This window comes from Rattus norvegicus, chromosome 1, assembly GCF_036323735.1.
Source record: "Rattus norvegicus strain BN/NHsdMcwi chromosome 1, GRCr8, whole genome shotgun sequence".
NCBI classification, from domain to species: Eukaryota; Metazoa; Chordata; class Mammalia; order Rodentia; family Muridae; genus Rattus; species Rattus norvegicus.
In genome coordinates, this window is record NC_086019.1 from 174,590,951 (window position 1) to 174,605,380 (window position 14,430).

The window sequence follows — 14,430 nt, forward strand, 5'->3', positions numbered from 1 at the left end:
AAATCAGTCTTTCCGTTTAATGGCTATGATGTTTCCCGTAACCATGGCATCTCTGGATTTAGGGCTTGTTTTATCTTTGTCTCACTTGTTAAAGACTTTAAAGAGTATAATAGTTTGTATGACTAGTCATCTCATAATCAGAATCATTTTCTTAAATACATAAACCTATTTCCCTTCTCTTTTTCTCTTCCTTGCCTGCCTCCTGTCCCCTGCACTCAGTCCTATAGCCTGCCAAGACAGCTTCAGAGTCAGTGTCTCAGCATCTGTAGGCCGCCTGAGCTTCTGGTTGCGGCTCACAGAAGACTGCACATTGAAAGACAGGCTTACAAGTCGTTAGTTACTCTTCCTGCTGGGCAGTACACCGTTGTGCTTTCATTCCATTCTGTTGCACTTTGTGTGCTGATACAGACACTGCATTGATCTTGCAGCTCACTAACAGGTCTCAATTCTCAGTCTGAAAACCACCATTGTGTTGTAGCTGTACACCTCTGCGGCTATTAGCCATTTGGGGGAAGATGACTGACTTCTCAGATCCCAGGTTGCAAAATTCACTTCTTTATCTGTACATAGGACCATCCCGATGCCTGGTCTTTGATTGGTAACCTCCATCTGGCAAAACAAGAGTGGGGCCCAGGTCAGAAGAAGTTTGAGAGGATCTTAAAACAGCCAGCCACACAGAGTGACACCTACTCTATGCTGGCCCTTGGCAATGTGTGGCTCCAGACTTTGCATCAGCCAACCCGAGACCGAGAAAAGGTAATCTCCTGTCTCCTTCAGCAAGATTGGTGCCTGTATCCCTGTTGAATTTTTCAGTAATTCTTTTTTCCTATAGGAAAAGCGCCATCAAGACCGTGCGCTGGCCATCTACAAACAAGTCCTGAGAAATGATGCCAAGAACCTGTATGCTGCCAATGGCATAGGTGACTAGAAGCCTTGGGTCCATAACAGTTAGTGAGGTTCATACTTCGGGGTTGGCAGATGGGGTTTGCCTGCTCAGTGCAGCATTTAGTATTTGACTTTCAGTTGTCAGAGCAACAGTCAGGCCTTTCTCACTGTCAGCCTTTGTGTAACTTTAGGAGCTGTCTTGGCCCACAAAGGATATTTCCGTGAAGCTCGTGATGTGTTCGCCCAAGTGAGAGAAGCAACAGCAGATATCAGTGACGTGTGGCTGAACTTAGCACACATCTACGTCGAGCAGAAGCAGTATATCAGCGCCGTTCAGATGGTAACACCTTTGCCTCTCCAGACATTTGCATGTCACATGGACCCTTTGCTTCCTTAACCCTCCTGGTCCCATCATGGACACTCATGACAGCTCCTCTGACACTGTCTGTTCAGAAATTTATAGCCATGTAATGACAAGGCCAGGTAGATATGAGTCCCAGTTCCATGGATTCATGCCACCAGCAGAGAAGATCCTCTGACTCATCTCTCTGTCTCTAAAGTGGAGGCCTCGTAACCCCAGAGAATTTTGAGAAGATCCCGTATGAAAAGAACTGGGTGGTAACCTTTAGGACAAGTGTCCACTAAATGGAAGGTTTGGTATTTATTCCTTCAGTTTCTGAAGTGAACCAAGTTTCGGTAATGTTAAGTGATGATGTTGAGTCTCTATGTTGCCCTGGCTGACCTTGAGTACCTGTGTTAAAGGGTCCTCCCACATCAGCCTCCCAAGTAGTTAGGATTACAGTCTAAGGCAGCCCATTAAATGGTTTATCTTCACATCTAATTTTTCCTTAAGTGTGTGCCTGTGTTGTATGAAAGCATGCCGTGTGGGTTAGGGAGCCTCAGGAGGCCAAAGAAGGCTCTACTGGAGCTGGAGTTGAGGCTGCTGGGAATCACCTGACCCTGGGTGCTGGGAGCCAAGTTTAAGTCCTGTAAGAGCAGGAAGTTTTCTTCATCACTGAGCTATCTGTGCTGCCCCACTGTTTATCTTTGAAAACAAAAGAAATACAAAATGGAAACAAGGCTTGTACTTGGAGCTCTTGTTAGTTTCTCATGTTTGCTGAGTGCTTCAGTGTAAGGAAAACTTATACTCACTGTGGTATCTGTGGGCAGAGTATGGTCAGAAAAAAAGAGGCTTCTGAACGAAGAAGGTAAGAGTAGTTAGTCCAGGCTTCAGGAACTAAACTGATGGGAGGGACTTGCAGAACTCGGATTGAGAACACATCTGGGTTGTGTTCTTGGTGATAAGCCATCCCAATCTGCAGAACAGCAGCACTGCCTTCTAGAAATGCAAATTAGCCATTAGGGATAGTCCAGGAAATTACCTTGTCAGTTACCTAGAACAGGATGTGTATGTGCTTGTGGTCAAAAAATGTTTATTTAAAAATTAACTCGGGGCTGGGGAGATGACTGTGTGGGAGTGTTTGCCGCATAGTCATGAGGACTAACCAGATTCCTAGTACCCATGTAAAATGTGTTCATTCTGTCAGGAATGGAGAAAGGCAAGTAGCAAGTCAGGCTGTGAGGATGGATGGGTGGCAAGGTCCGGGTGAGAAATCCTGTCCATGAGATAGACAAATAACAGATCAAGAAACCTGACATTGTCTTCTGACCCCTGTGCCTACCCCTCCCGACACACACATGAGATACATGTCACACACACTAGAGTAAAACATGAAAAAAAAATTAACTCATATGCTCGTTTGCTAGTCTGATTGCCACATTAGCTCATTGACACCAGTCTCCACAGATCCCAGAGGAAGGTGTTAGAGTCTGTCACCCACAGGGTCCAGGAATGGGACTTGTCATGGCGGCCAGGGAATTCTAGATAGTGTCCTAAAAATAGGAGAAAGGGGTTTCCAAGCTAAGGAGGGAGGCAGGCAGGAAGACTTAAATCTTTCTACCTTCCATTCAGCACTGGTCCAAATTCCAAGTAAAAAAAAATATTTTAAGCCTAGTTTTTCTGTGATCGGATTTTTATGTTGTAAATATGTAAACTGACTAATGTCAGAAGTCAATTCCAGATTAGTCTCTGAAATTAGCCAGAATGGAGTGTTTTCACTGCTTTGAAGTTGCTCGGAGATCCTGACACAGCAGGAGAACGCCTCCCTGCTGTGTTCTGTTGTTGTTTGTCTGCTTCTGAGACTGAGTTTCTCTGTGTAACTACTCTGGCTGTCCTGGAACTGGATCTGTAGAGCGAGCTGGCTGGAGCTCTGAGATAGGCTTGCCTCTGCCTCCAGAGAACCGGGACTAAGGGAATGTGCCACCACTTCCCAGCTCTGCTGTGTTTCTAACTACATTTCCTTTTTGTAGTATGAGAACTGCCTCCGAAAGTTCTATAAGCACCAAAACACTGAAGTTGTGCTCTACCTGGCCCGTGCCCTCTTCAAGTGTGGCAAGTTGCAGGAGTGCAAGCAGACTCTGCTGAAGGTAACAGAACTGCCCACCACCCCTGGCCGGCTGCATGGCCTGACTTGTTGAGAACCTTTGGTGGCATCCAGTCATACGAAACCACAATGGCAGGCTGCCTGGCCTTGCTTGTTGAGAACCTTTGGTGGCATCCAGTCATACGAAACCACAAGCATTGCTTTGTGTTTGTAGGCCCGACACGTGGCACCCAGCGACACAGTTCTGATGTTTAATGTGGCCTTGGTCTTGCAAAGATTAGCTACCTCTGTCCTGAAAGATGAAAAAAGTAATTTGAAGGAAGTCCTTAATGCTGTGAAAGAGCTGGAGCTTGCACACAGGTAACAATTTTGAAGAAAAGGGAGCTTTACAATAGTTTGTTTCCTTGAAACTGTCTCAAAAGATTTAAAAAAAAAATTACTTCCCTCAGAAAAATGAAAAAAATAAAAAATAACCGTTAGAGGAAAGCAGCTTTAGCAGTCCAGCACAGTTTGGTTTAAGGTCGGAGCACACAGTTGCCTTTGGTGGCACCGTGCTCCAGGCAGAGTTCTGCCACACTGGGCTCTTGAAGCCTTATCTCTAGGACTGGTTGCCTGGCTGTGGGCTCGTGGAGATTTTCATTAATCTCTCAGCAGTGCGAGCCAGCGTTTTACACTTGAGCTGTTTCGTCTCCACTGGTGTTGGTTTCGTGTTCTGTTCCAGTGTGTCTTTATGGGATGTTGATTTTCATCAAGCTAGGATTAAAGATCTTATCACTTACTGCTTAACAGATTTATTCAGCTCAGTTCCAATGTGTTTAACCTTATAGGACTTAGCAGTTCAGTGTGTGGTAAAATGAAAGCTCCCATCTCTGCTGATCAGCTGTGCTTATGTTCATCTCTATTAATGTTTCTTGCCTCATGTGGTGAAGTGTAAGTGCTCTCAGGACTTCTGCCCCACCCACCGTGCTGACACAGTTAGTTAGCAAATTTAATGTTTACTACCTGTTTGTTATGGTTATTTTTTAGTTGACTGACGTATTAACTATGTTTTGCCTTTCTTGATGAACTTCTGTGTATTAAACAGGGCTTTAGTGGTGAGGGTTGAGTAAAATGTCTTTTATCTTCTCTTTCCATTTAGATACTTCAGTTACTTGAGTAAAGTTGGAGATAAGATGAGATTTGATTTGGCCCTTGCTGCCTCTGAAGCCAGGTAATGCCCTGTTCACAGAAGGTGGCTTTTGGGAGGAAGTAGGAGTATTGGTGTGAGTTAGGAACGTGTCACCATAACAAGGTGGTCCCTGGCCTTCTCAGGGCCACTCATTCCTTCTCCCTGGGAGTCCACAACACCTTTCCAGACTTTCAGGAAATTGATGTTGTATACTTGGGTTGTGGGAAGGTCCTTTCTGTTGTCTTTTTGAGGCAGGGTCTTGCTCTGAAGCTAGGCTAGAACTCAGGATCCTCCTCTTGTGCTAGAAGTACAGGCCTGAACCACCACTCCAGCTAAGAAATACTTCTCTGCTTTTCTCACATTAGGTCAGTGAATCGAGACAGGAATTCTGAGTTGGGGAACTTAGCACAGTGAGTTTAAGGAAAGCAAGTGCTCCTAACTGCAGCGTTGTGTCTTTGCATCTGAAATATTAGGCAGTGCTCTGACTTACTGAGCCAGGCCCAATACCATGTGGCTCGGGCACGCAAGCAGGATGAGGAGGAACGGGAGCTGCGGGCCAAGCAGGAGCAGGAGAAGGAGCTCCTAAGACAGAAGCTTCTCAAAGAGCAGGTGCGTTTATACTAGCAATGAGGAGCGGAGTGTACGTGCTGTGTGTAGAAACTAGTCCTCTGTCTACTCTCTGTTTTGTTCATTATAAGAACGTTTCGATCAGTTCCCATATATATATACCCCCCCCCCCCCAACTAGGAAGAAAAACGTCTCAGAGAAAAGGAAGAGCAAAAGAAACTTTTGGAACAGCGGGCCCAGTATGTGGAGAAGACCAAAAATATCCTCATGTTCACTGGCGAGACTGAAGCAACAAAAGAGAAGAAAAGAGGTGGAGGTGGAGGGCGGGTAAGATCTGGCCTGTTGTCTGCATCGACCTCAGGAGGCTGCCTTTGAGCTTTCTAAAGACCAAGAACTTAGTTTACTTGTCTCTGTACTTACTCCTTAGTCACTTATCTGCCAAGGAATAGTCTTCTGTCTTAGTCAGGGTTCCTATTCCTGCACAAACAGGAAGCAAGTTGGGGAGGAAAGGGTTTATTCAGCTTATTTCCACATTGCTGTTCATCACCAAAGGAAGTCAGGACTGGAACTCAAGCAGGTCAGGAAGCAGGAGCTGATGCAGAGGCCATGGAGGGATGTTACTTACTGGCTTGCTTCCCCTGGCTTGCTCAGCTTGCTATCTTATAGAACCCAAGACCACCACCCACAATGTACTGGGTCCTCCCACCTTGACCACTAATTGAGAAAATGCTTTACAGCTGGATCTCATGGAGGCATTTCCACAACTGAGGCTCCTTTTCTGTGATAACTCCAGTTTGCGTCAAGTTGACACACAAAACCAGCCAGTACATCTTCTAGCACAGATTGCAGAATCTGGTGTGGGTAGTGTTCTGTGCTTGTGGTGGGTGTGGTTCTATGGATGAGCACAGATGTGCTCTGCAGCTCTTGTACTGCCCACCTCATCAAGCCAGGTAGTCCCTGCTCCCATGGTAGTTTGACTTACCAAATATAAATATAAAATGAGCATTCGGGAGAACCGTACTTTGAATCTTGGTCTTCTCCCAAGCTGAGGGGTCTGGTATGGTGTTTGGTATGTGATGCTGGGTAGCTGCAGAGACCCGTATCTCCTAGTCAGCTATGTGGTCATGGGGGCAAACAAACAGCGCCTTTCTGAATTCTCAGAGCTAAGGTGGGTTAAATGCGTTTAAGTGAAGGTGTGCTTGTCTTGTGCTGATTTCTCATGGCGAGTGTAGAAAATGTGGGCCCAGCCAAGCCCCTCTTCAGGGCGACTTGGTAAAAGCCCTTCACTTGTCAGAGACCTGCAGGAGCGCTCTCCGGGGTCCTGCCCCAGCTGTGCTCTCACTACCTGCAAGTGGCTGATTGTGGTCTCCTTGGATCGTAGCGTTCCAAGAAAGGAGGCGAGTTTGATGAGTTTGTCAACGATGACACTGATGACGACCTCCCTATATCCAAGAAGAAGAAGAAAAGGAAGGGCAGTGGCAGTGAACAGGAAGGCGAAGAGGAGGAAGGTGGAGAGAGGAAGAAGAAGAGGAGGAGAAGGTAGTGCCCTCATTACTGTTCTGACATCTACAAAGGCGAGGGGCTTTGCTTTGTTTACAAACACTTCATCTTCCTACACTGCCTCCCTGTTATAGCTTGTTTCAGAAGCTCGGGTGTTTAATTTGCATATATATCCCTAGGTTATTCCTAGGTTAAACAGCTGACAGCCACTGTTGTCCTTCCTCTTACCATTTTGTTCCTTATAACAGGGTTCATACATCCCATAGTAGCCTTGAATTTATTGTGTATCTCAGGTTGGCCTTAAACTCACAGAGATCTACTTGTCTCTGCCTCCAGAGCACTGGGATTACTGATGTGCACTACTATGCCCAGTTTTCTGTAACGTCCTCTGGATACAGATGTGAAGCGAGCAGCCTGGGTGGCAGCTTCATTGACTGTGCATGTCCAGTACTGGCCGTCACTGAGCGTTCCTCTCTGGAATGTGAATGAATGGTGTGAAAGTGCCTTTAACCACCAATGCCATCTGTCATAAGATCCAGGATGCCCCATGCTTTCCTGCCTACAAGTCTTCTTTCAGCAATTTTCTCCAGACTGGTCCTTCCTATCCCTTCCCATCCTTGAGAAAGAACCTGTTGATCCCTTCATGTAATGAGGATCTTGGTAGCAAATGAGAAGGAAGGAAAAGTAAGGGAAAGAGTTGGAGATGCAAAACATGGATTCCTCACTCAGGCACTGCACCATGTGCAGATGGCCGTATAGATGAAGGAGGGAGCCTGCAGACTGTGGGCCCTGTGTCCTTAGTGCATAGCATAGCTGAGTTGGTAGCCGTACTGGGACGGCAGTGTAGCCTCAGACCTGGCCGCTATGAACCTCCTGACAACCTCTTGCTATCTACTGTTCAAGACCTCCAAAGGGAGAAGAAGGATCTGATGATGATGAAACAGAAAATGGCCCCAAACCAAAGAAGCGCCGTCCACCGAGAGCAGAGAAAAAGAAGGCTGTGAGTGCTAGAATTGTCTTCCTGCCGTGTGTGTGTGTGTGTGTGTGTGTGTGTGTGTGTGTGTGTGTGTGCGCGCGCGCATACATGCCTCTCTGTCTGTCTGTCTGTCTGATGGGGTGCTGTGGCACACTCGTGCAGCTTCTTTCAGCACAGATGGTTTTATTGGTGTCCGTTGATCCTGTTACTGTCGTAAGGCCTAGTCTGATAAGATGTCCCAGTAATATGAGAACCCCAACTAATGGGTTATGCCTGACATTCTCTAGCCCAAGCCAGAACGCCTGCCTCCTTCAATGAAAGGAAAAATAAAATCCAAAGCCATTATATCATCAAGCGATGATTCTTCAGATGAGGATAAACTGAAAATTGCTGATGAAGGGTAAGAAACACCCCCCTCCCCGCCCCTCTTGTTAAACTCTCATGATCAGTAAGTCCCAGGGTGATAGGGACAACAATCCCAGGGATCACTCTAACTGTGGGAAGTCACAGTGGCTGCTAACCAGCCATCTGGATCCTCTCCTGTGTCTTTGTCTTTAGAGGGAAAACAAATTTGGAGACCAGACGACTGGGAGTGGTCAGTGTGCTGTCCTCTCACCAGCTTCAGGCTGGCCTTGTACTCTCGGTGACCCTCCTGCCTCAGATTTGTACTCCGTGCCTAGCTGTCTTGTAGCTAGAGGAAACTACAGCGGATATGTCATTGAGAAGCTCAGCTGATATGCTAGGTGGCACCCTCATTCCAAAGCAAGTGTCATTCTGCTGTCCAAACACTGGCTAGCAGGTACTATAGTAGCCTGGCCCTGGCCTTATGGAAATGAGGGATTTAGTCCCCATTTTTTCCCCTGCTAGGTTGGAGACACACCTCTGCCTTCCTTGGTGGACTTAGTTTACTCACCCTGAACTCATAGCCTTGTTGAAAGACTCCTGACTGTGCGTGACCTGGGTGCTCACACGCCCGCCCGCGCCTAGACTCCTGGGATAGAACTTTCTGTATCACACTCCCTGCACTCCCCTATGACCATTGCTTCTTCATCCAGCCAACATTTATGTCCTTCCTAAGAGGCTCAGAACATGGATCAGATGATAACAACTAGGTTTATTTCATCAAAGACTCCATGGGATTGGGAGGAGCTTTATATATATAAAAGCTGATAAAAACACATGAGGATACCTCAGATCCAAACCACCTCTCAGTGGGCTGTACATGTCCACTTGACTTTCCCATCTATGCTCTGGTGAACACACCCACACTAGAATTGATGGTAGCTCTGTTTTTGGTAAGAGAAAGGGTGTGTTGAGTGCAATGGGAGGAGGAAGAGTTCTGGTCAGAGTGACTGTGGCACTGCTGAGGCACTGACCTCAGCACAGCAGAACCATCTGTGGAGGTGTAATTTTCTTTTGCTCTCCCTGAAGGGCTGCTCCGCCCTTTTTCCTCACAGTGCCCCCCACGCTGTTTGGTAGCCGTCTGCAGGGCTAGGGGAAGAGATGCAGGCTCTTCACAGAACGAGTGTGGCTGAGCTGCTGCCTGTAGCCAAGGCCAAGTTTATGTGCACCATTTGCACCAGTTAATACTGGGCACTGGGCCAAGTGGAATGAAATGACCCACTGATTCTGAATGGATCCGCATAGCACATGTCACCATCATCCCTTTGGTCACATCCCCATGTTCTCATGACCTGTGCTAAGTAATGCATGTGTGGTTCCTCCTTTGAGGCCACCTGAGGACCCTTTCTTTAGTGTGTAAGGATGCTTTCCCTTCTCCCTCACCTTTCCCAGTCTGAGTCCTGTTGGAATGTGTCATGGAAACTGAAACTGCCCAGCACAAGTCTAAGGCAGACCTCTCAGTGGTTAAGGGTGTGGTTCTAGCCTATTGAAGCAGGAGACCAGGACCACCCCACTCCCCAGCTGCTGCCACCTTCCTTTCCCTCATACATGTCAGCAGACAGTGAAGGGACCTGGGAAGAAAAGTTAGTAAGCTGAAGGCCCCTGACTTCCTGTCTGACACCCTTGTCCTTGGGAAGATGGAGCCTACACAAGCCTCAGAAAACTGAGGTCACTCTTGAGGTGTCCCAGGAAGTGTTCTGCTGTTCCAGTCTTAGAACTTTGGAGTCTCAGCACCTTCAGAGGGCCCACGTTTTACATTCGTGCCTAGGATTTGTTAGAAGGTCAACTGAAGACCCCCCCCCCCTTTGCCCTTTTGAGTTTGAAGTTGAAAAACCCCTGCTAAACAGAGCCTAACATGGTGGGTATGAATCACACTTCTGTTCATGCGCAGACTGGCTGCTGGTCGCCACATGCTCCCTCGTTGTTCTCAGTTTACAGTGAAGGGTCCATATTTACAGAATAGCACACAAAACAAGTTCACAGAGGCACTCCTGTGTAGCGCACCAGACCCAGGACAGAAAGTGCTGCTGGTTCTCCTAGTGTCTCACCCACACCTCTCTCCTCAGACATCCCAGGAACAGCAACAGCGACTCTGATGATGACGAGAGGCCCAACAGACGCGCCTCATCGGAGAGCGACTCAGATGACAACCAGAACAAGTCTGGCAGCGAGGCGGGTAGCCCCCGGAGGTCTGGTAGGCAGGAGTCCGATGAGGATTCCGACAGTGACCAGCCGTCCAGAAAGAGAAGGCGCTCCGGCTCTGAGCAGTCGGACAATGAGTCTGCGCAGTCCGGGAGGAGCCCCTCCGGAGGCTCAGAGAATGAGAACGATTCTCGCCCGGTTTCTCCAAGTGCAGAGTCGGACCACGAATCAGAGCAGGGCTCTGACAACGAAGGTTCTGGCCAAGGCTCTGGAAATGAATCGGAACCAGAGGGCTCAAACAATGAGGCCTCAGACCGAGGCTCAGAACATGGATCAGATGATAGCGACTAGGTTCATTTCATCAAAGACTCCATAGGGTGGGGGGAGCTTTATATATATAAAAGCTGTGATAAAAAACATTTCAGATAGTCGTTTGTGAAATTTTCTTAAGGCAATTTTTTTTTTCTACTTGTATATTTACTAACTTCCAAGAGACATTTCCTGTGCTGGAGAGTCCAGTGTCTGACCCTGGAGCAATGAGACTCCTGCGTTGTGGTGCAGCCCCACCTGCCATATGTGAAAACTGCAGTGATAACAGATGCTAAAGCATTCCTGCAAGGCTTGCCCAGGCTAGCCCCATCTCCTCTCCGGTTAGCAGCATGCTGCTATGTACGGTTTTGTTGCAAACTTGTACCAAATGTTGCAGAAGCCGAGATATATGCCTTTGTTCCCTTTTGAGTTGAGACTGAAAGTTTTATTTCCAGAGGAAGACATGTCCCTGTACTGAACTCTGAAAGGCAGGTGTTTACAGTGTGAGGCTCCACCATGAGTCGGAGTGGCCAACACTGGGGAGGGTGAGGGGTGGAGAGTGTTTTTCTGTTGTTAGAGTGGGAAGAGCTTCCCAGCCGCTTAATAAACTCTTTACCAACTGTGCTGGGTACCTGGGTGTCCTTTTTTATTTTTATTTTTTTCTCCTCAATAACACATTAAACAAAAATTTGGGAAACCTTCCAAACCAAAGGCAGTTTCCTCAAGCCTTTCTAATTCATGACAGATTTCTGGAGGCTTTTTTTTTTAAATACACAAGAAGGCTATGGATTTTGTTGTTGTTGTGTTTTGTATTTGTTTTGGGGGGGGTGTTTTGTTTTGGTCTTGAGGCAGGAGGCCATAGTCCTGGAAACTCAGTATGCAGATTAGGCTGGCCTTGAACTCACGAAGATCTGCCTTTCCTGAGGTTAAAGGCATGTGCTACACCTAACTGTATTTTTATTTTTAATAAGTAATTATTTTTGTAACCATTATAAGGTCTTTAGTAATCAAGTATTTTTTTTAAAGATTTAATTATTCTATGTAAGTACACTGTAGCTGTCCTTAGACACACCAGAAGAGGGCATCAGATCCCATTACAGATGGTTGTGAGCCACCATGTGGTTGCTGGGAATTGAACTCAGGACCTCTGGAAGAGCAGTCGGTGCTCTTAGCTACTGAGCCATCTATCCAGACTGCAATCAAGTATTAGTAAATGTACCTTAAGACAGTGAACTGAGGATGCAGAGGTAAAGTGCCCTCTTCCAAAAAACTATGAATACAAGTTTGTCCCTGTGGAGTGAAGTGGAATGTAGTGTCTGCAGACTGAGGACACCAAGGAGAAGCAAACCAGGCAAGATTTCCTGAAAGGCGCAGGAGACTGCAAGGCACTGGGCAGCTGTGCTTCATGGAGGAACTCTGAGGTGCTGCAGGCAGAGGCAAGTCCAGGGACTAGGGTGTCAGTAACTCCTGGGAGCTGGGAAGCATGAGATTTGGGTTTGCTGAATGGGAGCAGGTCACACAGCTAAGCCTATGGATTGTATATGAGAAGGCAGGATTCTGGTCACTTCTATCTGCACTTTCCAGAACACTAGTACTCAGATCTGTCCCCAAGGGACAAGAATCCATTCCCTCTACTATAGCCCACCGGAAGGCGGGCCCTGGGAAAGCCAGAGGAAACTCGTAGAGTGTGGTTTGTGGCAAGGTCAGGTTATGTACTTTTGGTTGTTCCATTTAGAGTAAGACTGGCATTCTAGGATGTGCCTTGCTCTAGGAGACTCCATTTCATAAACAACTTTTTAAAAGATGTATGTGTGGGGGCTGGGGATTTAGCTCAGTGGTAGAGCGCTTGCCTAGGAAGCGCAAGGCCCTGGGTTCGGTCCCCAGCTCCGAAAAAAAGAACCAAAAAAAAAAAAAAAAGATGTATGTGTGCCTGTGTGTACACCACGTGTATACAGATGCTTTTGGAGGCCAGAAGAGGACATGGAACCCCTGAACTGGAGTTAGAGATTGTGAGCTACCTGGTGTGAGCGTGGGAAACTGACAGTCCTCTGGGAAAGCAGCAGACACTCACGAATGCTGAGCCATTCCTCCACTTCTTTATTTTTAGTGTATGTGCTGCTGAATCAAGTGCGCTCCAGTTCTTTATAAACAGTTTTTTACTCCATTTTGAGAGAGAGATGACAGCAGTTTCTGATAGACCTATAAATACCATCTGACAGGCACCGCCCATCCAGCACCCATCAATCCATAGATTGATAAATGACTTACTCCTGAGAACAGAAAGGGTGCCGCCCAGTAAGTGAATAGGGGTAAATTGAGCCTGCAGGGGCATATGTAAGTATCCAAATCACATCAGGAGGCAGAGGCAGGTGGCTACATGGCAAAGCTCTGTCTCAAAGAAATCCAGGAGAACCAGGTGCAAGACTATTGGATGCACCAACCAAGGAAAGAGTCCCCATAAGTGACAGTGCATGGTCTCATATCAACCTACTATCTGATACCCTGATGTGTGGGTTGAAGACTCAGGACTTTGTGCATCCCTGGAGCTTCAGCTAGCCTCAGTCCCCAGCTGTTGACAAGGCCTCCTTGGCTGCCCCCCCCCCCCCCGTCCCCGTTAACCCCTCCAGACCTGGACTTGGTCACCTGTTTCCCGCTCCTGTCCCATATCCTGCTTCAGACAGGTTTACTCTGACTCAGCAGCTGTACTCTGCAGACCTGATTCCTGCAGCTCCCTCCAGGCACTCTGGCTCATCGCCACTGCAGGCTCTCAGTGCTGCTGTAATGCCTTTCCAACTCTGTGCTGTCTCAATACATATTCGTTCTATAACACATATTTAGGGTGGTTTGAATGGCCACCATAGGTTCATATATTTGAATTGCTAGAACTGTTTGGGAAGGATTAGGGGGTGTTGACATTGTGGAGGGAGGTATGTCACTGGGGGTGGGTTTTGAGTTTTGAAAGCTCACACCATGTGTCTGTGTCTCTGTTCTCTCTCTCTCTCTCTCTCTCTCTCTCTCTCTCTCTCTCTCTCTCTTCCCTCCTTCCCTCCCTTCCCTGCCACTCTTGTGCTCGTGGATCAGAAATAAGCTCTCAGCTACTGCTCCAGTACCATGCCTGGAGCTGCCATGCTTCCCACCATGAAGGTCATGGACTCGTCCTCTGGAACTGTAAGTCCCCAAATCAAATGCTTGCTTCTATAAAAATGCCTGAGTCATAAAGTCTTATCATGGCAATAGAAAAGAAATGAAGACAATATACAGATATGTAGATACATTCCCTGTGTTGTGTGTGATGTGAACATTAATGATAGTTAGATTGAAGTAAAAGAACCTGTGTTTGCCTCAGCCAGGTTACCAAGTAGACAAATTATATTGCTATCACTTAAAACACTAAACCTTGTGAACTTATTGTCACTCAATAAATTCTGACATTGTGTTCCTATGTGTCTAGCACACTGTAGTGGTGTTTGGTGATTTGTCCTCAGAGGTGCCTCTGAGTAAACTCCCCATCTGGTTTTTGTTGACTCAGACTGTCTCTGTGTCCCAGACTCCCAGAGCAGCAATGCTCTCAGAAGCCCGGCCACACTGCCTGCCTCAGAATCAGAAGACACTGTGGGGTTTCCTCAGGCACAGCTTCCGCCGGTGCCTGGACAGTCACTACAGGAGTGATCCAGAGTGGGAAAGCCCTCTGGCGAAGGTCTCATGACTGCCTTAACTGGCCCTGCTTGGCTCCTGCTGCCCTCCGGCACTCACAGAAGCCGGTCTCCATTGCCCTAGGGCTGGGATCCTGCTGCATCAGCTCCATTCCCTTTGTGGGGCTAGTGTCATCAGAAGGCTGTGCAGATCCAGGCAGGGAGGAGCCCAGACCCTGGGGGTTGGTTTGGTGTCTGTCATCCATGAAGACCAAGGTTTACCTGGGTTACATGAGACCCTGGAGTCCAGTCTTGGTCCCCAGCGCTCAAAAGCTGTGTGACCTCATGCGTGTCCAGCTGCTTCTCGGCCCTTTTGAAACAAACCATTTCTCAAATAGTGGGATC

The 14,430-nt window shown here is 47.4% G+C and overlaps 1 protein-coding gene across 1 annotated transcript in view; it reads left to right on the plus strand.

The window, feature by feature from the left end:
- Positions 1–11,024, plus strand: part of Ctr9 (CTR9 homolog, Paf1/RNA polymerase II complex component) — a 30,023-nt gene extending 18,999 nt beyond the window's left edge. Inside the window, exons 14-25 of the mRNA NM_001100661.1 lie at positions 571–756; positions 833–920; positions 1,077–1,225; positions 3,256–3,372; positions 3,544–3,689; positions 4,468–4,539; positions 4,971–5,106; positions 5,245–5,391; positions 6,446–6,603; positions 7,468–7,564; positions 7,828–7,940; positions 10,009–11,024. Of these exons, the coding sequence (NP_001094131.1) occupies positions 571–756; positions 833–920; positions 1,077–1,225; positions 3,256–3,372; positions 3,544–3,689; positions 4,468–4,539; positions 4,971–5,106; positions 5,245–5,391; positions 6,446–6,603; positions 7,468–7,564; positions 7,828–7,940; positions 10,009–10,435 (1,836 nt within the window). The 3' untranslated portion in view covers positions 10,436–11,024. The remainder of the gene's footprint in view (positions 1–570; positions 757–832; positions 921–1,076; positions 1,226–3,255; positions 3,373–3,543; positions 3,690–4,467; positions 4,540–4,970; positions 5,107–5,244; positions 5,392–6,445; positions 6,604–7,467; positions 7,565–7,827; positions 7,941–10,008) is intronic.
- The last annotated feature ends 3,406 nt before the right edge of the window (positions 11,025–14,430 follow it).